At 43.6% G+C, this 23233-nt stretch overlaps 1 protein-coding gene across 2 annotated transcripts in view; it reads right to left on the bottom strand.

Annotated features, from left to right (window-relative positions):
- The window catches only part of LOC135914050 (signal peptide peptidase-like 2B), a 36011-nt gene extending 12778 nt beyond the window's left edge, over positions 1 to 23233 (bottom strand). Inside the window, exons 1-11 of one of the 2 annotated variants that reach the window (XM_065446788.1) lie at positions 22812 to 23233; positions 22484 to 22713; positions 22173 to 22286; positions 21869 to 22051; positions 21679 to 21765; positions 19601 to 19749; positions 17669 to 17862; positions 12111 to 12207; positions 9756 to 9951; positions 2401 to 2475; positions 925 to 981 (exon numbers count right to left, since the gene is read on the bottom strand). In XM_065446788.1, coding sequence (XP_065302860.1) covers positions 925 to 981; positions 2401 to 2475; positions 9756 to 9951; positions 12111 to 12207; positions 17669 to 17862; positions 19601 to 19749; positions 21679 to 21765; positions 21869 to 22051; positions 22173 to 22286; positions 22484 to 22573 — 1242 coding nt within the window. In that variant the 5' untranslated portion in view covers positions 22574 to 22713; positions 22812 to 23233. The remainder of the gene's footprint in view (positions 1 to 924; positions 982 to 2400; positions 2476 to 9755; positions 9952 to 12110; positions 12208 to 17668; positions 17863 to 19600; positions 19750 to 21678; positions 21766 to 21868; positions 22052 to 22172; positions 22287 to 22483; positions 22714 to 22811) is intronic. The other variant, XM_065446789.2, reaches the window with a different exon arrangement.

Here is a 23233-nt window from a genome sequence, read left to right as displayed (position 1 = left end):
CAACAGCTTGCTGCCCATTACCACGTTACCAGCAGCAAATTTTCTTCGTGGCCACACTGCCCAGATTGTTTGGCTTAACTAGTACTGAGTCATCAGGTGCCAGCGACCAAAGTTATGGTTTGGTGCCCAGTCAGTGCAGATCTATTTGCAGGGGCTCTATGGCAACGAAAAGCTTAAAAAGTTGCTTCATCAACAAAAGCAAGGGTATGAAGGATAAACGTGCATGGTATGACTTAGTCCATGGCTACCATTTTCGGTAGCAATTCACGCGTGGATCATGTTGAAAAATCGAGCGAGGCACTATAGAACCTGTGATTTTGGTCACCAATATAAATTGATTTTATGTAAAAGCTGGCAGTGTTCATAATAAAGCACAAACAATTGAGTAAGCATGAAAAACCAAGCATCCGAAACATCAGGCATTCAAGAAAATCGGTCAACAACTGTATTTACTGCTACACAGGCAAATGCAAAAGCAACAAACTTGAATTCCAACAAGGGCAGTCACCCCACCACCCATGTCATCGACCCAAATTCTTGGTTTTCTGCTTGTCTAGTGGTAAATATGTCCTTTAGCAAACAAATACACCAACAGCAAGCTTTTCTAAAAAGCGGACTTTCTCACTCCATATAAACAAATGTGCTGTGACTTCACCGGAATGCTGCTAGCAAGCAAAAAGAAAGAATGTGAGAGAGAGAGAGAGAGAGACTGCTTGGCATGATTTTGCGGGAAACTCTTAGCATACAATTGTACATTCACAGAGGTAGGGGCAGCATCTGTTTGAACATTCACAGAAGCAATTCATGCCTGGTTTTCTCATCAACATTTAGTTGAAGTCTGGGACAGCAGTCACAATGCCACTTGGGGCAAAATTTGAATTCGACAACTCATTGTCGAAGTGGGGGGAAGGGCACCTTCAGCACCATTGGCAGCTGCTCCGAGCCTCTTGTGGCCAAATCCACCATGATGCTCTCGCCCTTCTGTAAGTGTGCAATGGTACCAACAATCAAGTTCAGTGCCACATGTCTGGGTAAGAATGAACCTCCTGAATTCATATACAACTAAACCTCGATATAACAAACTTCAATATATGGGAATCCTTGATATAACCAAGTATTCAACTTTTATAACTTGCTGTCCATGGAACACCATGTATTCTGAACCTCAATATAACGAAGTGTGCTCATACATGATTTCAATATAACGAAATTTAAGTGCCGCCATGAAGCAATACCAAAACAGTAAATGGAAACTTCCGCAGCCACAGACGGACAAATGGTTGAATTATAAGTGCTGCTTGTGAACACACCTTTCAAAGTGAGCACCGATGGAGAAACACTGCTGAAGCAGAGCAGCGTTATGTTCTGCATAAATTTGAAGTACGATAAAATCCTATCGCAAATGAATGAATTCTGGAGTTTTACATGCCAGAAAGATGACCTCTTTATGAGGCACGCTGTAGTGGGGGACTTCGGATTAATTTCATCCACCAGGGGATTTTTAACGTGCCCCCAATGTACGGGACACGGGCGTTCTTGCAGATCCTTTTGTGCCCAGCGTGCCTTATGTTTTCAGTGTGAGTAAAAGCATGGGAGGGCAAGCTGAGAAGGATGTTGGCTTTCTGGGTGCCTTCTTTCCGCATGAGCAAAGGGAAAGGGGAGCGAGCTTGCAGTAACACGATCAAGCGCACATGAGGGGGAGGCAGAGGGGGGGGGGCACGTTGACGCAAGTCTCCTTTTCTAGCACCGTCGTGCATGGCTCTCAGCACAACTGAGTGCATAACAACCCACACGCTCTTTTTAGACTTATTGTGCTACATGCGCTCTACCACCGATATAAAAATATCACTGACATGGCATGAAAGTGTAGTTTTTGTTGCAAACTCTCCAACTCCACAAAATGAATTTTCTTCTCATTCAAACATGCCTTTTCCAATTATTCCGAAGAAGCAGCAGAATTTGGAAAATTCTGCAGCTTCTTCTGTTGCAGCTTCTTCTTCTTCTGCAGCTTCTTCTTCTTCTGTTTTTCGTTGGTTCCCAAGAAATGTATCAGTGGGGTTCTACCGCACTATCCCGTTGGAATGAAACGTGAGCATCGAAGCATGTGGCTTGTGGTATGTGCCAGTGTGTAACCACAGCCACATGTTCAGACACATAGATACAGCTTCATGTGCTGCTCTTATGTTCTATATCAGTGTGTAAAGAATATACGCTGATAAATGTGTTCTCGTATCGGGTGCGATTTCGTTTTAACTTGCAGGCAGACTGCAGGTTGGCTGTCTAACGCAAATAAAATGTAATAAAATGCAGGAATAATATGATGCTCGGTCGGCATAGTAAACATGATATTTGGTCGACTAATTTCCAACAACAGCTATACAGTAAATTACAGTTACGTACCATAGTCAAGAATGGAGTGACGAAAACGAAGAAGATGTCGTAGAAGAAAAGCAACACCAGGAGCACACTGCAAATCTGCAAAAACGAAAACAGACAACTTCACCAATCGGAGCACCTCAAAATTATGCCACAATTAGTCATTCATATGCATTATTCTATCACACACACACACCTGAATTGTATTTAGTCTGCTGATTCCGTGTTTAAATGGTTCTCGAAATTGCAACACGGCTCGCACATACAAAGCCAGCAGTTGAAACTTTGTTCGAAGGTATCCTCAATTTAATTGGAAACCCCTAGAGGCTACTTGTGGTTTCCAGCTAAGGAAAGAGACTTTCTAGTGTGCAATGACAGAGATGGGACACAGAATATACAAACGTACCATTGTTGGTGGCACATGTCACCTCCCTGTCTCAAAGAGGATGCTCATATTGTCTATCCATATGTCTATCCATAATGTAAGCTGTGCACACATGGACATAAGAGAAGTGGACAACATGAACACCGTTGTCTATCCAACCATTCATACACATGGGTACTTGTCTGCACTTTAGAAAGACAGCACCGTCTCCCTGAGGTCAGAAAGCTTGAGAGCCACTTCACAGCTACAGCAACACACAAATGTTCTTACATTTACCTAGAGCAAGGGTTTTCAAATTTCCTAAAACTGCACATGTACCAAATAAATATTCACTTTGTGACCTTGAGGAACCCCATCAGCTTTCCCAGAGTGCTGCAGAACCCCCATCTCTCTCCTTCTTAGCACCGATATGCTCATCCATGGACTTCCAATGAATGTTGTAATGAATCAACCCAAATGCCGTACACATTATTGTGGACTTCTAAGTGGCAATTTAAGTGGACTTTTTGTCAAATCGAGGTTTGCGTGTTTTAAAATGAAAGTAGGCTATTCTATACTCTATCTCGCAATATGTTTGCAGCATTGGCAAAAAGTATGATGCGTACAAAGGCAATATCCTTGCTCAGCTCAATACAGTTCCGGGAGTAACTGTCCGATTAATGGCGGGGACAGAAAGTTCTGTATTTGCTTGATGCACAATCCCTTACAGCGATACATAACTAGCTAGGACAGTTCCGCATGTGTGTCATGTACCCCAAATTCAGAAGCAGCTATGCACACGATGCAGAACAGATGAACCCATCTTGAGGGCATCTGGCTTTCCCATTAACTAAGGAGTGTTGCAGCTTCTACAGTGCCGCAAAAAACTTGTGACATAAGGGTATACATACCCTCATGACCATTTTGTTGGCTAACATGTTTAGCCAAGAAATGTTTATGTAAAATATCACCAGAAATTCAAGCATGAGTTATAAAAACCATACCTGGCAACCTGAAGATTTGGAAATTCATAAAACTATCGCGGCGGGAGTTGGGGGGGGGAGGCGCAGCAGCACTTTTGTTTTTTTAAGGGATTTGCCTTTTGCGACAAGCTTACTCACGTTTTCACAACCGCAAGTGAAATCCATGTCTTGGAGAGTAAAGAGCGAAAGCTCGACCGGGGCACAGTTTATTTTTGCAATGATTTTGCTGTTACAGACTTTGCCTCCTTCAAAAACTTCTCCGTGTAGGTTTTCTCAAAGCAAGTACCACTCTGGTGCCCCTTCACCATCAGCAGACTTTTGAGTGTTGTCTCACACACAGATGAGCGAAACTCCATTCGAGTTTTGTTCACAGAGCTGAATATTCTCTCACATTCAGCATTGCTGTGGGGAATGGAGAGGATACCGAGCATAACCATTGAAATTTGTGGAACCTGAGTGATCCGTCGACACTTCAAACGCTTCCTACGTCGCACCTTGGCTCATTCAATATGTCATCTGGAACCTGATAGACTTGCAAGTTGGTAAACTCGACTTCAAGTGGATCGATTGCTTCTTCTTTGATTCGCCACTCTACTGGGGTAGGATAGCAGGGAACGCCATAATAAAATGATGTATGCTGTTGAATGAGGCAGTTTCCAGAGCTTGTAGTTGAGCAACTTCAGCCATCTTGAGATTTATGTCGTCTAGCGGGAATTTGTGGCGAATGTAATCGCATGCTACCGTTAAGTACAGACGTAGAGCAGAGAAGAACTGCTCTCTCAATGCAGCTCAGTGTCTCAACCACAGAGTAGGTTGTTTTGCCAATGACTGTCTTCATCACCTTTCTGGTTCTCTGCAGCTCCATGGTCAACTTCCAGCAATGAATGACATGTCTTGACGACACCTGGGTGCACAAATCTAGTCAGGAGATCCTTGAAAAGGCGGTTCAAGAGGCCCCTCAGTACATCACTTTGAGGAGCTTGTGCCTGAAGAAGGCAGTTTGCCTTGTCAAAAAGCGGTATAACATTTTGGGGAAAAAGACAGCATGCCCTGATTATATTTGAAGTAGTAGCTTAGCGTAAATAAAACCACGGACACAAGGAAGACAGACAAGGACAAGCGCCGATGACAAAAAATAAAACAGGCGCTCCTCACAGGTCACATGGCTGGCTTCCCCAGAATCCTTGGTATGAAGTTTCAGCTTTTTTGCTTGAGGTCCAGAATGAGTTTCGTTTCTCTTTAGTGACAGTTCATCGCCGTTGGTGCTTTTTTTCCCCGAGGCCTGCAGCAGTCTTGTGAAAATGTGTAGCAGACTTTCGGGTCAGTGCAGAGTTCTTGGGGGTTTGTGAGGAAGTCTTCGGAATTTGGTATGACTCCAAAAACAGGCTCTGCTTGTTGCACTGCTTTGTTTCAGATAAAAAATAAAGGTGAGTAGTGGTTTCCACTGGTTGAGCAGCCTCTCCAGACACTTTCCCAATGACAGCCAATGTGTCGGCAAATGCTTCAACACCTTTCTGACCTTGGCGTCATGCATATTTTGGAACTCTTCAAGTCGATCTTTCCATTTCGAGCTTTCTCTAGGTAAAAAAAAAAAGATGTCAGCCAAAGCCTCATCAACCTTTACAGGAAGCCATGAAGCTCCTTTTTGGGCGGCCAAGTTGATGAGATGGCACAGGCAACCAACCCCTATCAAACCTGGTTGAGCCTCTCTCAATACAGTAGAAACAATGTTTTTCTTGCCGATCATGACATTGGCATTGTCCGAACACATAGCCAACAGGTTTCCAACAGGCCAATTCCTAGACTTCATCTCGTCCAGAACCAGATTTCCAACCTTGTGACCCGTCGCTTCCCCTTGGATTGTCCCGACGCAAAGAAAGCAGCTTTCGACTCTACTCGTTTCTTTAATAAAATATGTTGCAACAATAGGGTAAAGCTGCGTATCCCTGTTGTTACTGCCATCCACAGCGATCAAAAATACTTGCTGTTTTAGGGCATCCAGAAAAGGAGTCTTTGCGCTGGTGGCCATTTCTCGAACAACTGACGTCGTCTTTGTTCGTCCACAGGCGTAGCATTTCGCTTCTTCGCACTTGGGGAACATCTTCTGGAAAAGCGGTCCGACATGATAGCTGACACTCAGCGAAACTAAAACGCTGTTCAACTAAAAACGCTGTGAAGAGGCCTTCTGCACGAATCACACTGAGCTCGTTGTCGCTGCGTACAAAACTTGCAAGGCTTGGCTGGCTGTCCGTGGCTCGCACGTATCCCTGATGCTTTTTCAAAGTGGTGTGGACCTTGATGTCAGACTTGCCGCCATGCGAGATGTTCACATCACAGGCACGCGTGGTGCAGAATCCGAACTTGTCCCCTTTCTTCGACAGCATGAAGCACGGAAATTCTGCCGTGTACGATTTCAAAACACTTGGAAGTACTTTCGGGGCTCAAGCCCGCCACTGCACTGTGAAGCCGCTACAGGCCGGAGTCGCACTGCGTCTGACACGGCAGCTAGTCACACAAAATGTGAGGCCTACACTGCAGTGACTGAAGCTGACTGAAGTTCAAACCCGCGCGTCCGCACGCACAAAGGCAACAGCATGGCAACAGGTTTGCGGAAGCACTAGAGGCGCTACCGGCATTATCGAGCTTTAGATATGACTTCACGACTCCCCCTAGTAGATGACAGAAGTCACTACAACCTCGCAGCTGCTGATGATGATACCACGATACATACCGTAAAAACCGGAATGTAGGTCGAACTCTTTTTAAAAAAACCATCGCGAAAAGTCGACCCTCGACTTATATACCGGACATTGGCGGAAAAACTACGGAAGTCTTGCAACATTGGGCGAATGAAGTAAACAGCCGCCATCGCCATCAGCAGCAGCGCGGCGTGGCGACATTGTGGCACCGGCACTTTGCGTTTCCACTGTCGCAAAGTTATATTAATTAAAGGCTGCATTTTCATTTTCTTTCAAAATGAGCGGAAGCCGACGTCAATTCACCGACGCCTTCAAGAAAAAGGCGATTGAGTATGCGGAAGCCCACGGCAACCTGGCGGCACAGCGCGAACTTGGAGTATCCGAAAAGAGCATTCGGTAGTGGCGGAGGCAAAAGCAACGTATTACAACTTGCAGCAACCAAAAGAAAACGTCATTTCGTGGCCGGATCGCAGCGGACTGCAGAACTGTAAGGCAAGGTTGCGAAGTCCGTCCGAGAGCTGCATGTAAGATCGCTGCCTGTTGTCGAATGCATTCGTTTGAAAGCGGTAGAGATCGCACGCGCCTATGGACTGGGCAGCGAGAAGCACTCGTCATCCAACTCTGATCAAAGGTGTTGCTCTGATTCGGAGTAGCGCTTGCGGACTTCGTGCCCTTCTGTGTGCTGTACAACCTACGAATTTTTAACAGTATCGCGCGACCGTCGACCCGCGTGTTTGTCAGCACCTTATCACGGCACAGAGCGGCGAAATAGCGAATGCGCGTATCTCGTTTGTTTCGCCGTTAATACGGTGTTGACAAGCACGCGGGTCGATGGTCGCGCGATACCGCTAAATACTTGGCCAGGTGCACATGCGAGCAGCATTTAAATAAATACTGTCACCAGTGTGCAACCCGCTGAGTCGCATTTGTTTCTAGGTAAGGGTGTCATGTCTTTCGGTACTTTTGCCACTGAAAAAGATTTTTTTCATTTTTAGAATTCGTTAGTTGGGGGATCGACCTATATTCCGGTCCGACCTATAGTCCGGTTTTTATGGTATTGCCCTCTCGTGGTGGCGCAAGGTACCAGGGTGTAGTTTTACTACATTTTCACTTTTTTTTTTTCACAAATAAAATGCTTTCTGTAAAATTTCAAGCAAGATTCATAAAATCACAAGGCTGCTTTAAATTCGTACGTGTTACGGAAAATTTGGAAGAGCTGGCAGGTATGCAAAAACATACTAGTTTTGCAAGCAAGTGGCCTCCAACATTTAAGGTTCAGAGTGTTAGGCCATTACTGTTCAACTCGCAATACTACACAGAGAAGTGACACTTTTTTGACAATGACATGCCTGTACCTCGAATCACACATCAATGTGCCTCGCATGTATGTTACAATATGCCATTTAAAAATCTGATGGTCATCCGCTGACGACGAGAGTTGAGCAGGCAGAAATCGGCAGATACCGAAGTGGCCATCAGCTTGCAGAACTTCCAAGTCCATTCCTGCTCACTAGCTACAGACTGCCTCCTTGAACATGAATGAAACATGCTCAGCGCGGGCGCCGTGGACCCACAAATCTGACAGGAATGAGCCTTGCGCACTACCACCATGCAAGTCTAATGTAGATAGAGAAATTGTGAAAACAGATGGGAGAAGGCAAATGAGGTTAGATACATTCTGACCACATGCGGAACCCCAAAATTCCAAAGAATCCAGTAGGAGGACCCCTGCCCTAGAATGGAAAGTAATGTGGTGGTGCTCTTGCACACATCACAATGCAATTTTTTTCTTAAGTTTCCCCAGGCAAGCATATTGGGGTGACACCCAAGCAGTTAAAATGAGGCAGAAATGGCAAGCACCAGAAATGTAAATGATGCGCGTGAAGGCAAAAGAAGGTCAAGCGAGGAATTGGTTGTTACGGTGAGAGCCCAGATGCGGAAGCACAGTTAGAGAAATGTGAATAAATGAGATGCAGATTTTTGCATATTAGGGCAAGTTCTGATCATGTAATATCAGCAGTGCGCGCACTAAAGTGCTGCGATGTCAACAACAGTGCACCTCATGCGGCACACACTGTGTATCCACTGGTCAAGCTTGCCACGGAGGCACTTTTGTTAAGAAACAAAAAAAAAATCGCCTTCAGTGTAGGGTTAAAATCATTGTTTAAGCATTCAAAAACGCATGTGTGACCAACAGCATGCATGACATTAAAAAGCTATAATAGAAGCCTGCACAGCATTTCACTACATGCCGGCTCATTTCGTTCTGTCATTCGTTGCATTGCAATTTGTTCATGCAGTCATGTGGTGCACACGGAGCGCTCCTATTGGCTGACCCAGATTTGAATCAGTGGCACGCTTGTTTTGCATGCATTTCGAGTGTTTCTAAGACTGAAATTTCAAGCTCTGCCTGGCATCGCATGTTTTTTTAGTTGCTTAATCTTAGCTGCTGCCCTATGATGATCGGGAGATAATTTGCACAAGAAGATCTGTTTTCTTTGCAGCGACGAAGCAGTTTTGTATCCTTGTGCAATCTGATGGGCACAAGCATAGATAAGTTCCTGTTAGAGGGCCACGCTTGCATGTGATTGCTGGCTGCTGATAAGATTGCAAGGAGTTGAAAAATGGCTGACAAGCTGCATGATATTGCTAAAAGAATGCCGAGGATTGCATTGAAATGTAAAGAAAACATAACCTCACTGGTAAAAGACTGCTGCCCTGACAGGCTTTAGGTTGGTACTTTAAGGCATTCTTGCAATGATTCTGACAAACAAAACTTTGGGCAACATTTTCTCAGCTTCTAGTTTCTAGGCAGTTGCTGTCACTTATCACCCCTTCGCTATTTAGAAAATAATGACGTTAGAATCATCCTGCTCTTACATATAGGGCCTGAAGCCTATATGTAAGTGCTACAAAGCCTATATGTTAGTGCTACAAAGCTGTCTATTTTTGTTGGCAAGCCATAAATATTTGTATAACTGATTTTTTGTAAATGTCATTTGTAAAGCAATATACACAATAAAATTTAAATTTCTTATGCTTACTCTGCCGTAAAATATGAACCAATAGCTTTATATAACACATAATAGGACTTAGTGACCATTACGACAGGAAAATCAAGAGCAATTTCTGATTTTACTTTAATTGGTTGGGGGATGACAACTTGAGGAAGCCAAATATTGTAAATCAAAAGCTATAACAGATAGCTTGGAACTGATTTCAGATCTAATATCAGCATAATAAGTTAGACCGACACATCAAATTTAATCAAATTAGTTCCATAAATAACGAAAATAATTCTAATTGCCATGTCCCCATGTGACGACAGCGCACCATGAGGTTGGGCAGGCGCAGAGTCTTGAGCATGTTGATGCTGAAGGCGACACCCAGCAGGTCCTGCAGGATCCACGACTGTGGGTGGTGGCGCAGTACAACCCAGGTCACCGACACCGAGATGGCAAACACAATCAGCGCCAGCTGACGCACCTCCAAGGGGCCGTGGAAGCACGGGCACACATTGCGTGGGATCCTGTGCAAGCCAGAGGCACAGTACAAGAGTGTGAAGTTGGGTTTGTTGGTCGAGCAACATTTCGAGAAAAACAGTGCTCAAGAGGACAAATGTCTTTTGTTGGTCTGGTGGCTACACTGTTTTCCTCAGAATGTTGCTTCTCAGCACCTGTGTTTGTTTGTCTCTCGTTAGTCCTGCTGCAACACCTTTTTTCACGGAAAGGCATTATGTTTTTAAAGCAACAGTAAGCCCTTATGCCACTAAGAGACACCCAAGTCAAAGATTAGGGTCGCCTACCATTTTTCAAATTTCAGAAATCAGCGGCATGCTACATCCAGGTCACAGAGGAAGAATACTTAAAAGCTGAAACTCCTGTCAGTGCAGGCGACCAAATAATGCCACAAAAATATGTACCGACGGAGATGCATGCAGTGGTGGCGCCCTGCAGCGTGTCATGCAAAACTCAGCAAAAAAAAAAAAAAAAGTGCTGGTGCCCAGGCGGGCAAGCTCGGGCGCACTCTCTTCGCCGGCACCCATGTCTTCTGCTCAAAGCAGATGACAAGCAGATGACACCAACGTTTCCTTCAGCGGGCACGCCTCAACATTGTATTTGTGCACCCTTAAGTCAAACAGCAACAGTTCTTGTTTGAAATTTGCTAGCCTAAGATGGGACACAGGTGTTTCGTTGAAATACTACAAAAGCAGGTTCAAGCATTGCAGGAAAAAGGTGAGCATGTTCAAGGCTCCGAATTATCTTGAACGTCTGCAAGCATGGGCTGTGGCAATTCCTGGGAATGCCCCGCAGCTCACATTGAGAGATTACGTCTGCGAGAAGCACTTCACGAGCAACATGTTTAGACGGGATAAATACTGTGGTGAGCTAAGAGGCGAGGTAATCCTGGACCACCCGATAAAACCTGGACTGCATCCAGAGGATGTTCCCTGCATCTCTCTTCCATCTATAGCATCTTTGACATCTCCAAAAAAAAGAAGCGCAGTCCCCGGGAAGCATCATCAAATATAAGTCATGCTACCGTTAAAAGATAAAGAACAACAGTGAACGAAAGCAATGTTCACACAGTGTGTAAGGCCCATGAGCTTGAGGAAAATCAGCTTGGTCATGTATTCGAAGAAATTGAAGGCATGTTTGCCTTCGTCGAATGCCAGCAGCGCTTACACCTATACAATCACTCATTGCGTGGGCGTCAAACAATAGGGCCGCGTACAACAGGAAGTTACAGATCGCCTTATTACAGCGATCATCGAAAGGAATGCTTTTTATTCTTTTACTCTGCTCAAATGGTTGAAGCGTAGCACCGATCACTGTCCAGGCTACTAATGTTAAAGAAGCGTGCACGAGTGCCCCCAGTAGAACTTGTGCCAGGCACACAGCCAAACGTGAGCAACATGCGCGACCGGTTGCCTTGGCAACCGAAATGGTGGTAATTTCTTTTTTGGCCGCCAGCATGATAGTGGCTCTGCAGGCTTGTGACCTTTTCTGGTTGCCGCAAAGAGCGGAGTTTCCTCTCCTGAAGGTTTCTTGCTCTGTGATCTAGGTGCACTTTTATTTTAGTACTTTAAACCCGCAAAAATTAGTTGTGCGTTAGATTTAGGGGTGCTTTAGAATTGGGTAAATATGGTATAGAAATTCCTAAAGTCTTAACTGTGGCATTTAAAAAAAATAGAGGACTTGCACCTACAACATGTGGCACACATCAGGAAACAGCAGAGCAGGTGCTACAGCAATCATAACCATAACCGACACATTTTTTAAACATAGAAGGAACTATGATCTGAATTATCGAGCAGCCCAAAAATGTGGCCCAAGAAAAAGAAAAAGAAAAAGCTTGAACAAGAAACGTTCATACTGCTCTTTCTACAACCAGCACTATGGTACGCTCACGTACAGACTTTTGGTTTGGTCAGTATCACTGCTTCAGTTATAGTATTATACATCTATACGTGAAATTTCATGATAGTTGAGCTTATGAGGGTGCTTTGCATTTACCCTTTGTGCAGACTCAAGTGCATCATGTGTTACAAAATGCAAACGCCACATGCAACCTTAGCTGTGCAGTGCTGGCAGTAGCATGGTGGGACATATAGCCCAACAGCGGCACCAATTAATACAACAATGTTGTAGCTAAAAAGACTTCACCAAGGCAAGCTTGTGTACCCACCGTGTTGTCCCTATTGGGATTTTGTAGATTAGAGGCTCAAGCACACCGATGACAGACACCACAGATGCCAAGGCAAACATGCCGATGATGAAAAACACTGGTGGAGAGGGGAAAAAAGAAATGTAAACATTACGCAAGGTGCAACAAAAAGTACAAAATGTTTCTTAGCTAATTGCTCAGGATTTCACAGTAACTCAGTGACAGAGGCCCAGCAACATTTCAAGCAACAGCTACAAACCAGCAAGGACATAAATGTCCTTATTATAAGCTTGTGTGAATGTAGTAATAACTATGACTTTATTTCAAAGCAAACAGTGCGATTTGCACAAACCCCTGAAACAGCTACATGTTGACAAAATAGTAATAACTGTGAAATAATTTCGAAGCAAATAGTATGAATGGTGCGATTTGTATGAAACCTTGAAACAGCCCCATGTTGACTGATCTAAAAAAGAAAAAGTGGTTCTCGCAAAGAATCAAACAGTTTAATCTCTGGAATCAGTGTAGTTTCAAAGTACTGGTATTCCGATACTTTCATGCAAAATGCAAGTTCAGCACTTTTTTACAACCCAACAGCACAAAAAGTCATCTACAGGCTTTTGCTTACTGTTGTCATTCAGTCTATTTGAAGTTTTGCGATAGTCGAGGCTGTGGGAGCATTTCGCATTCATCTGTAGTGGTGCAAGCGATGACGTGAAGAGCAACTTTGACTGCGCAATCCTGGCAGTTTGGCCGACCAATTTTAGATCTCAGTTTGCAGGCTCCCCGTGAGCTGTGCACGAGAAGGCGGCCCCCTATCCACTTCAACTCACGATGTGGTGATGGCATCGCTCTCAGCCCAGAGGGCACGCACTCGGTAGCCACTTCTGCCTGATATCATCCGCTATTGCACTGGGAATGAACATGCAGAATTAAAATCTGCTAACTTTTCTTGAGCTGTCAGATATGAACTCCAGTCTCAGGGTTAAAGAAAAGTTTGGCATCAATAGTATGGGTGAGACAAAGAGCACGGTGAAGCAAGATCACGAAAAACTGTTATGTATTATTTGCTTCGTGCTTTATTTAATGCGTCGCATCTACAAAGTTTATTGTGAATATTGTTGTGTTTTCTGGCACCGCCTCATTGATACTGCTTGTGAAGAATGCATGGAACATTAAAGAAAGGTTAGAAAGAACAGTGTGCTATGTTTTGAGACCAAAGTCATAAAATTTCCCGCTTGGTTATCGATGCATGGAAGATGGCACAGATGAGATCACTTTGCATGTTCACTTCGAGAATGCTTATTTTGGTTCACTCAATCAAAAATTTAATGCAGTCACACTTGGTCGGGAACAAAGAAGAAATGGCTACAGAAGACGTGCTTTCTTACTTGCGATGACAACTTTTTCTCTTTTTAGCTGGTGGTTCACGCCTCCCGCGAAGTGCATGCATGTAACTATGACAAAATTCAGAAGTTGGCACCTAAACTGGCCATGTGCTCTGCACATCCAAGCTAAGCTACGTTTTTCAATTCACCTCCTAAGGAATATCCCTGAAAGCATTAACCTCCTTTCAAAAAAACTGAAATTGCTTTGATTAACAATATTTGTAAAATTCAACGTCTTTTTGCTTGACGCTCTTGTACGAGCACACAAACAAACACACATGCAAAACCACTCTCACTGCTTTGACCAGGCAGCAATGATGCATGTGATGAGCCATGTTGGTCAGGCAAGCAGAATGTGTATAGTTATTTAGATAATTGTATTGGTATTGTAGTATTTGCCACATGGGCTGCTCCACCTAGCTAGGCATTACCTAGCTATGATGATGTGCTTCTGCTTAAACCTATATCTAATTTTTTCCCTTTGACTTCAGCAGTACAAGTCCTTTTTTTCCTATGCTCTATGACCATGCCCGACGTGGAGGGTTCTGGCCAAGAGGAGCGGACTTTAGATGCGCAGCATAGATGCCGTAGATGCATACAGATGCCACTTTAGCGGCCCGCAGACCAGTGATAAATGACACATTCTTACTGCGAGTTTGTTTGATTGTAAAATATCAGTTTGAAGGTCATAGTACTGAAGTTGACGTTCATGGCTTGGCGGAGCATAAGCATTCAGAGTGAGCCCACGTGGCTCGTAGTGCAGCGATTGTCTCCTCAGGTTAACAGTGTGATGAGCCCCACCGCACGGCAGGAAATGGGAAGGAAACATTCCACAAGCCATAGACCTGAAACTCACAGTAATGAAAAAACGTTGATTTGGTCTGCATTGTGCAAACTGAGAGGCAGTATTTTCAAGCAAACACTTTTGGAGATACCATTGCTATCCGGAGATGTTGCGTGACTTGGCACCACACATGTTCAAAACACTTCGAGCTCAGTGCTTTCCATCTACATGCGAGATTATAACCCTTCACTCCATCAAGTGCCCAGACGAACTTGCCAGGCATGCTCACTGCTTCTCAGCCTAGCCCGTGCACTCGATTTCAGGCCCGATCGCTGATGATGATGATGATGAAAAACTTTATTTATCCCTCTTTAAAGGGAAGGGGGCAATGGAATAGAGGATGGGGGGAGGAACTACTTGAAGTAGGCCTCCTTTATCCTCTCAGCCCACTCCAGGATGGCCTCCTGAAGATCGGGCCTGGAGCTGCGCTGAAGATTGCTACACTTCCTTTGACTGTTGCAGCCCCTCCCCCACCCACCCCCCAAACAAATTCAGGGGATTTGGCAATGCTTTGCAACCGACTGCCAGGCTTGTCCAGGCTGTTAGGCCTAATCAGCGCTGTTTCGCCAGGTGTCAGCCTTGTACGTGACCAAGGTTATGGTTTCAAGCAGAGTCTATCAAATCTATTCACAATGGCTGTACAGCTCTCAGGAAGCTGAGGAACCGTCTCGCCAGCGAAAGTGAAGAGGACGAACTGCATGAAGCAAACTTTCTTTACGGCAGCCAGTTTTAATGACATCGTGCACGAAAGTCATGTCCGAGAAACCTAGCCAAGGCACCTTTCATCATTCAGAAGTTTGGTTACCATCATACATTGGTTAATGGGAGAGTGTAGTGGCGCTGGAGAGTGATATTCAAATAATCGAGCAGATGCAAAAGTCAGTTGGAGTGTGTAAATGCATTCCCGTCTTAAGCTTGTCTTGGCTATGAATCATGTTACTACAGTGAAATTTGCTAATCAAAACCATCAATTATACAAGTCTTAAAATATATATATGCTTGTTTCAAAAAATTTGAAGACTTCTGAAATTCAAGCCACAGCGAATACTGAATAGCGTAATATTCGATCATATGTTTAAAGATACTAAATACAGTGAAACCTCGTCAAACTGTAGTTGGCCGGAGCTTGGAAAAAGTATGAAGTAATTGTAGTACATACTGCTTAACCGAAATAGCACGAGATTGTCCACTTACCTGTCAAAAACAAAACTTAGAGAGAGTGCGATGAAAGGGTAAAAACATTCAGTATTTATTCACTTCATGCGACAAAAGTCTGTTATTTTCACTTGATGCTGTGGCGGCCTAGCAGCGACGAAAGCGGCCTCAAACTTACTGAAGCTGCGAGCCAGCTTTTCAGCCAGCCCCCTCTTCTCAGTAAACACTCGCATGGCAGATTCCTCGTTGGTGTTGCGTATTCTCCGTGCACGGGTGCAGTAACACTGCAGAAGTCGTGGGGCGCCTTTTTCATTACGGGGTGCCGTTCTCATTGCGACAATTGCATTTATGAGGCTGACGTAACTCGCAGCTTCTGCCACTGTTGGGCCTGAATCGCCCATGTTTTCGTGTTCCGTGTCGTCCTCATCACTGTCGTTAGGCGACAGTTCGGCAACAATGGTGAAAAGTCGAACTTCGTAGCTGACATTTTTTTGCGATCGCAGCAGTGCTACCGAGCAACTTCTTCGCATTCTAAATGCCACACAACGTAGTCAAAGGTACATCCCTGTCGTATGCCAGCATCAAGTTTTTTTGTGCCATGTTCGATAGCACGGACGATGTCCAATTTTTCTTCTATGCTGAGCACCCGGTGTTTTTTTATCCGAGCTCCAGCGTGACACGAGTCCTTGCCACAACCTCATGGGCGTTGCTTGCACAACGCCAAAATGATGTTGACGTAGATGTGGCTTCATGCGCAATCTCACAGGGCGCTTGGAGACCGTTGTTCTGGTCTCTGAGCTTGTTGTTCTGACGGGCTGCCCAATGGGTACGACACACCTCCATGATTGTGTGACGAAAAGTGGAAACACAATGTGTTAACCGATACGTACGCAATAACCTGCTACGCTTTATGGGGATACAAAACGCATTATGTTCAATGGCTGCTGAGTCGGGGATTTGACTTTACCACTTCTAAAACGAAACTACTGCTTGCTAAGCGGGTATGGTTTAACGAGGTTTTACTGTATTCACATAAGCCTAGGCCCTTTTAAAGGAGCCCTGAAGTACTCTCTATAGAAGAGGAGAAAAGAATTTGATGTGAAAAAAACTATTTCATTAATAGTTTGCTGCAAAAAGTACTTCAAAGCATTCAGCAGAAATGGAGGTACAGTCAAACCCGACTATACCGTACCAATTTACATCGAATTATTCTATATATTGAACAAATTCTGAACACGGTATAGTTGCAATGAGTATATATAGCAAAAATTACGCTTACATACATTACATAGAATTAACGCCTACATTACACTTACTATGGTATAAGCCTGCAGCCTTGTTCTCACCACAATGCCATAGCCAATGAGTCCCAAAAGAAAGCACTCAGGCCAATACCACTAAGTTCAATGACCTTGTGAACACTATCAAATTCACCAAATTCAATGAAGTCATTGTAGGCTAGAGCGCTTTGTCGACGCCTATCCTTAGTTCAATAGTTGAATCTCGATATAACAAATTATTGGGTATAGCAAAGTAAGTCGGAAATATTGTACGCCCATATCCACAGACACCCTAACACTATGCGTATAACAAATATTGGATATAGCAAAGGTATTTTCGTATTGGGTGCAACTTTTTTGTAACAATGTTTGACTTTTGTAGTAGTGTAATTTGACTGTAGCAATGAGGACCTGAGAAGAAACTGTGAACATCCATGATGTCATGAAGAACTAGTGGAGAACTTCAGAATGGCATCGCAACCATTCTTTAATTTTTCTGCCTTTCTTAATACACCAAACATCCTCATATGGTAAGAGCAGCCATTTTGCTATTGCAAGATCATAATTTACATATTGGTAGATTCTGCTTCTGCAATAGACATATAGCTTAATATTGCTCCCTTGGCGTGTTTTTAGAGTCACCACTAAAACACCTTAAAACATCTAGTGTCTTTTGCTCATTATAATGGGCAAGTCAATGGAGCCAACATAATGATACGCGGATTACGTATACATAAAAGAAAAGTAGGAGTGTATTTGTACAATATATACAATTGTATAAAGCAGCCAAGCTGACCATCAATTCATGCAGCGTTTATCTACCACCTCGTCTTCTTTGCACTGGGGCACCATTCTCCCGTTCAACACACAAGCACAGTGTAACAATATACTGCCAAGAAGAGGCATGCTCACCCAGGTACTGGAAGAAGAAGTAAAGCAGAAGGAGCATGACACCCATGCAAATGACAAACAGGGTGACCAGCACGGGTGAGACATCCAGTGAGCTCTCTTCCTCGAGGACATTCTCGGACTTCGGTAATGAACTCTCCTCCCCTTCCGCCCCAGCGTGGCTGGCATGTGAGCACTTCCCAATTTCGTGCTGGTAGCTGAAAAGGCAGTGTTCTTTAAGATTGTAGCTGTTACAAGTTTTTTTTCTAGCTCTTGCCGCAGCTATACATCAATGCACGGGCTACGCTATAAAACACCCCACATTTAACAACCTCCAAATGAAACCAAACCAAACCAAGTTATAGGGCTTAGCATCCCGAAGCAATGCACAGTCTATGAAGATGAATGTCACCACAGTAGAGGCCTCTGGATTAATTTGAACCGCCTAGGGTTTTTTAACATGCATCTAAATCTATACACCGGCTCGCAAACTTCACTCAGTGCAGTGAAGGCTTGGACTCCTGTCAGCCAATCAGCAATGAGAGCCAGCTGTTCCAGAGAAGACCGGAGAACTTGCCCATTATGTGCTACCACCATATTTATTCAATATTCGGATATTTATTCGAATATTGTTAGTCTCGAAGTCACCCCCTGTTGACTAAACTCGAGCTGCTGTGAAGTCGCACCTCAAGGCGAAATTCGCATATAACCCGTACCAATTATTCCGGAGGCTTCAGATTATTCAGTACTTCGGGCAATCCCTGCCAAGTCGGTGTAATCTGTCAGCTACTCTATACTGCCTTAGAATAGTGTGCACACTTAAAAAGACCACTAATGGAAAATATTAAGTTGAGTTAGATTGATAAATCTTTTCTGCAAGACTGTCATCATGTTCTGTGTGCCAATATGTCACTTTCTTATGTAGAAAATTACCGTGGAAGGTCTCACTGCTGCTCTTCAATATTAATCGCCCATGTCAAAAAGACGAGTCAGGGCAATCAGTAATACCATGCAAAGTGTGCCAGTTCTGATCAGGCAGCTGAAGCTAAAGAGCATTGGCCTTGGCCAGTCCTTGAAAGGGAGACCACCAAGAATGCCAAGTCTTGATAGCTTCCACATGCTATACCTATGTATCAGGCTACAATACTCTGTATAGCTTCCACAGGCTATATCCATGTAACAGGCTACAATACTCTGTAACATACATAGCAGGCAACATTGTGGAAACTAGACAAATAGTGCAGTCATAGAAGTCTCACTTTACTTGTTTCGCAGTGTGCTTGTTTCAAAAGTGCAGTGCTTTCTATGGTATAACCATGCCATATAGCACTACAACAAAAAGTTGTGGTTATATCAAATGATGTATTATTTGTGCACGATTGTGCTTCCAGCGTGTGAACCACTATGTCCTGGCTGCAAGTGCAAGCGGTGGTCTGTGGCCACTTGTTGGAGAAATGTCGCACTTCACTCATCTGTGGTAAATGGTTCCGATCTGTCAAGCTTGCAATGTAATAACATGTCATATTTTGAGACATAAATGTACCAGGCAATGTTACATTGAATTACATGACACATACTAATATCTTTCTTTTATATGTGATGCGCTGTTTTTTCATTGCGAATTTAAGGTGTGAGAAAAGTCTCTCGTTCTTGTGCATTGCCTGCTATCTATGGAACAGAGTATGCAGCCTTTTACAAGAGGATTATAGTGCCGGCAGTCTGGAGATGTGTCCCACCCCCTGCTTTCACTTAGTAACAAACGCTGCTTTAGATGACCCCTAATAGGTTTTGTGTCAAATAAAAAATGACTGAAAAATGAACTCGATATTGCATCAATACAAAACAAGCTTCAAGTTCTCCAGGATCTCTACCTTGTGGAACCTCAGGGAATGATTACACATATTATGAATGCAATGACTGCTATGATGGATGATAAAAGTAGAACAAGGTGCTCACATCTCGTGTTTGACCAGGCCTGACCAGTAGGAGCCTACGCCAAGAGTGAACACAGCCACCAGCCAGATGATGATCAAGCTGTAGTCGAATGCCAAGCTTCTCTTCGTGAACAGCTTAGTCAGCAAGGGTTCCTTCGGCTTCATCAGGCTCTGCAAACAGCAGCCAGACATTTCATTGGCTGCACCCATATATATATATATATATATATATATATATATATATATATATATATATATATATATATATATATATATATATATTATGCACCTTTTTAATTTGCCATTGAAATCATAACATTTTTTTTTTTCGTAGCTTTGATTTACAGTTTCCCATCCGTACTTTTTGAGATGAACTTCAGTTGCACGAAAAATTACATTTATATCAACACACAACTTTAACGTACTGTCTGGTAATCGGTGCCATATTTCCAATGTCAATATGTTTTGACCTAGTTGATGTTCTTATTAATGCAAAATTGTTGTACGTGGAAGAAGCAATAAAATATAATTTCACTCCCAGTAAGCCTTTAACTGCATTTCCTGCCCACCCAAACTGACAACACCGTTAGAGCTGTGACATCATGATGCATATGCAACTATGCAGGGTATCCCAGTTATCATGCACCAAGTTTTATAAAGATATGTGGATGACACAAACATGCTATTGGCAGCCACCTGAAGAAAAATCCATAAGATTTTGAGTTATCCCCGAATATGCAGCCTGTAGCAATTCATTAAATCTCTTTTTAATTGTTAGATTTATAACAAATATATGAATGCTAAGTTTCAGAGCTTATTTGTGAACACAAGGTTCACTCATATGTGATGCATTATTTCTTACAATTTTATTTTTTGCACATTTAAAAGCTGACAAAATTTGAAAAGCTGTGTAAGCAAAGCAATGTCTGCCTGAAGTTTGCCGCAAACTTTAGGTGATCCATGCCACTCTTCTGATGGGGCGTTTATTTTGGGTCTGGCTGCTGAACTTCTATTTATGGTGTGTCTCGTGCCGAGCCCGAGCCCATGACACTTTGAGACAACGATAAACAACCTACAAAGTTTAAGTTATGACAAACCCGAGGCACAGGCCACTGATCTGCCTTGTCAAGCCAACCGAATGAGTGGCACAAATGTTGCAAGTGACTTGAAGAAAGCCGATAAATTTATGGCTGAGAATGGCCGGTACATATTCAGCATGTTCGACAGTGTGCAAAAGGGGTAGAACTATGTAAGTGGCACAAATGTTGCAAGTGACTTGAAGAAAGCCGATAAATTTATGGCTGAGAATGGCCGGTACATATTCAGCATGTTCGACAGTGTGCAAAAGGGGTAGAACTATGTAAAAGTATGTTACTACGCATACAATTATACAACTATGGACATGTATGAAAATATATGGTAATCATCTTCGCCATGTGGCAACAAGGTAAATACACTAAGAAGCCCTTGATTTTTCGCATAAGACAAATAAAATGTTCAAGCAGACATAAGTGCTAAAAGACATGTACCAAAACTTGAAGCGGATAATATCATGCCTAAAACATGTTGCATATGTCTTAGGTCATTCCCACTGTTATCCAGGCTGGAAGAAATGATTACTAATATGCTCGAAATGTATTAGTAAAGAAGGCTGGAACATATAGGCATGGGTGGTTGCTCAAAGAATTAGTATGCAGATATGCATCAGGTCTCCTTCTTTTCCTTGGAACCATGATTTACATTATGAAAATTTATAAATAGATGTCTGTTTACCAAGTCACTTGATGCAATGTTGTTTTGTTCCTCTATTTGAAATATTTTCCAAAGCTTAAGTGTAGACTCCATTTTTGTCAATAGTCCATTTTTTTCTATTCATAAATAGTGCTGCAGCCCAATTAAAATACAGTTGCTTAACAGCACAGTTCTTTAGCACACCAGCTATGAGAGGATGCTGCGGGGTGACTAGATACAACTTGTTTGAATTCCTGCCATTCAGATACACCTTTCAGGCTCTCAGTGGCCTGGGCAGACACAAACTGTCCTATTTCGAACACAATAAGTGAATGAAGCAAACCCCTACAAAAGAAGAGAGAAACCCACCAGCAAGCTGTTGCCAGTGACGTCTGTGACAAATCCAACAACAAGATCCAAGTGACGGGTGTCATTTCTGTTGATGATGATGTTGTCCTAGAATGCAGGCAAATCAGAAGGCAGTTAATCATTACTTTGGTACAACAAGGCTTGTAGTTCTGTGATTGCCAGGTGCCCATCCCTTTGTGCATCCACTTACCACTCTGCTCTTCTGCGTCGAAATAACAATGCCGTATGCCTGCGCAGCTTTGTAGTGAAGAACAACCTTGTCCAGTGTGCAGTTCCCGCTGTCTTTTATGAGAGCAACTTTGCCATGCAGGTTAATAGACTGCAGCTTCTTGCAGCCGTCCTGAGATGTTAAGTTGACCATCTGGATGAATGGCTGTATTGTGAAAAGTGAGACAATACAAAGGGCGGTACTTTACTGCTCTTTCAAAACATTGGTATCTGAACTCTGTGCAAAACGAAGGGACCACAATATGGCATATGCATGAAAAACTCACCATTCGTTCTGGACTCTCAGGTAATTCTTTGAATTCTGAGAAATATACCATACAAAACTGATGCACGGCATTGTCTGCTTCTGCCATTATCACCGAGTACTCCCCGGCTGAGACCTGTGAATGGCAAAACATCTTTCAACGACCAGGATAACCACACTCGTTATTGATGGAAAATACACATGCAAGATTTACGATTGCGTCCGACCACGAGTCATTATTCAGTTCAAAGAAATACGCATGCCTTCGCCAGCGTGCCTATAAGGCAACAAATACAGAAATGTAGAATGACTGCGCGTGTATGGTCACGCTACCTGTGAAATGGTCAGTGCCAGGACTACGATCAGCCTCATCACAGAGACAAATGAAGTTCCACGCAAACGGCGCACACAAAGCAACGTCATGGTCGTGTAAGCCCACTCGAACAACTGCTAGGAGTATTCAAAGACTGGAGGACGGCGATGACAGTGGTTCCGGGAGAACATACTGCGGCGAACTCCTATCGGTGGGACCTTCTGAAAGGTCCGGCTTCGCTCATACAACTCTGTAAGGAGACGCAGGGGCAAGAAGCCGATGAGGGCGGCACGTCAGATTTCCACGATAGCTAGAGAGTCGGAACAAAAAAACACACGATTTGCACACCGTTGGTTTCAAGACGAATCGGTGGACTCTGATCTCATCGGACCTGTCCTGTGGGTCTGTGGTAGGACCGCCGCTGGCACATACGCTTGTAGCTCTTCTTGCACCGTTGCTCGAACAGCAATTTTACTAAATGCGCTCCGAATCATCACATAAACGAAGGGGAAATGAGATTGTGAGGTGAGCAACAAACGTCAGATCACCATAGTTCAGCCAAACAGAGCCTCAGTGGCTCAGCTACACTGTAGCTCAGCTGGCGATCGTCGCTCCGTCTAGTCAGCTGGGAAACATGGCGTTACTAGGCGCGTTGTCTTATCTCCATTTAATTAAAAATCGAGTTAGAGATCACTCTATACGTTACATTAATATAGGTAGATTTTCATCGTGGAAACTCGAGAAAACAAAGTGCGCACTGTCTATGCGGA

Source organism: Dermacentor albipictus, chromosome 4, assembly GCF_038994185.2.
Source record: "Dermacentor albipictus isolate Rhodes 1998 colony chromosome 4, USDA_Dalb.pri_finalv2, whole genome shotgun sequence".
NCBI classification, from domain to species: Eukaryota; Metazoa; Arthropoda; class Arachnida; order Ixodida; family Ixodidae; genus Dermacentor; species Dermacentor albipictus.
This window is presented reverse-complemented; position numbering and strand designations above follow the sequence as displayed.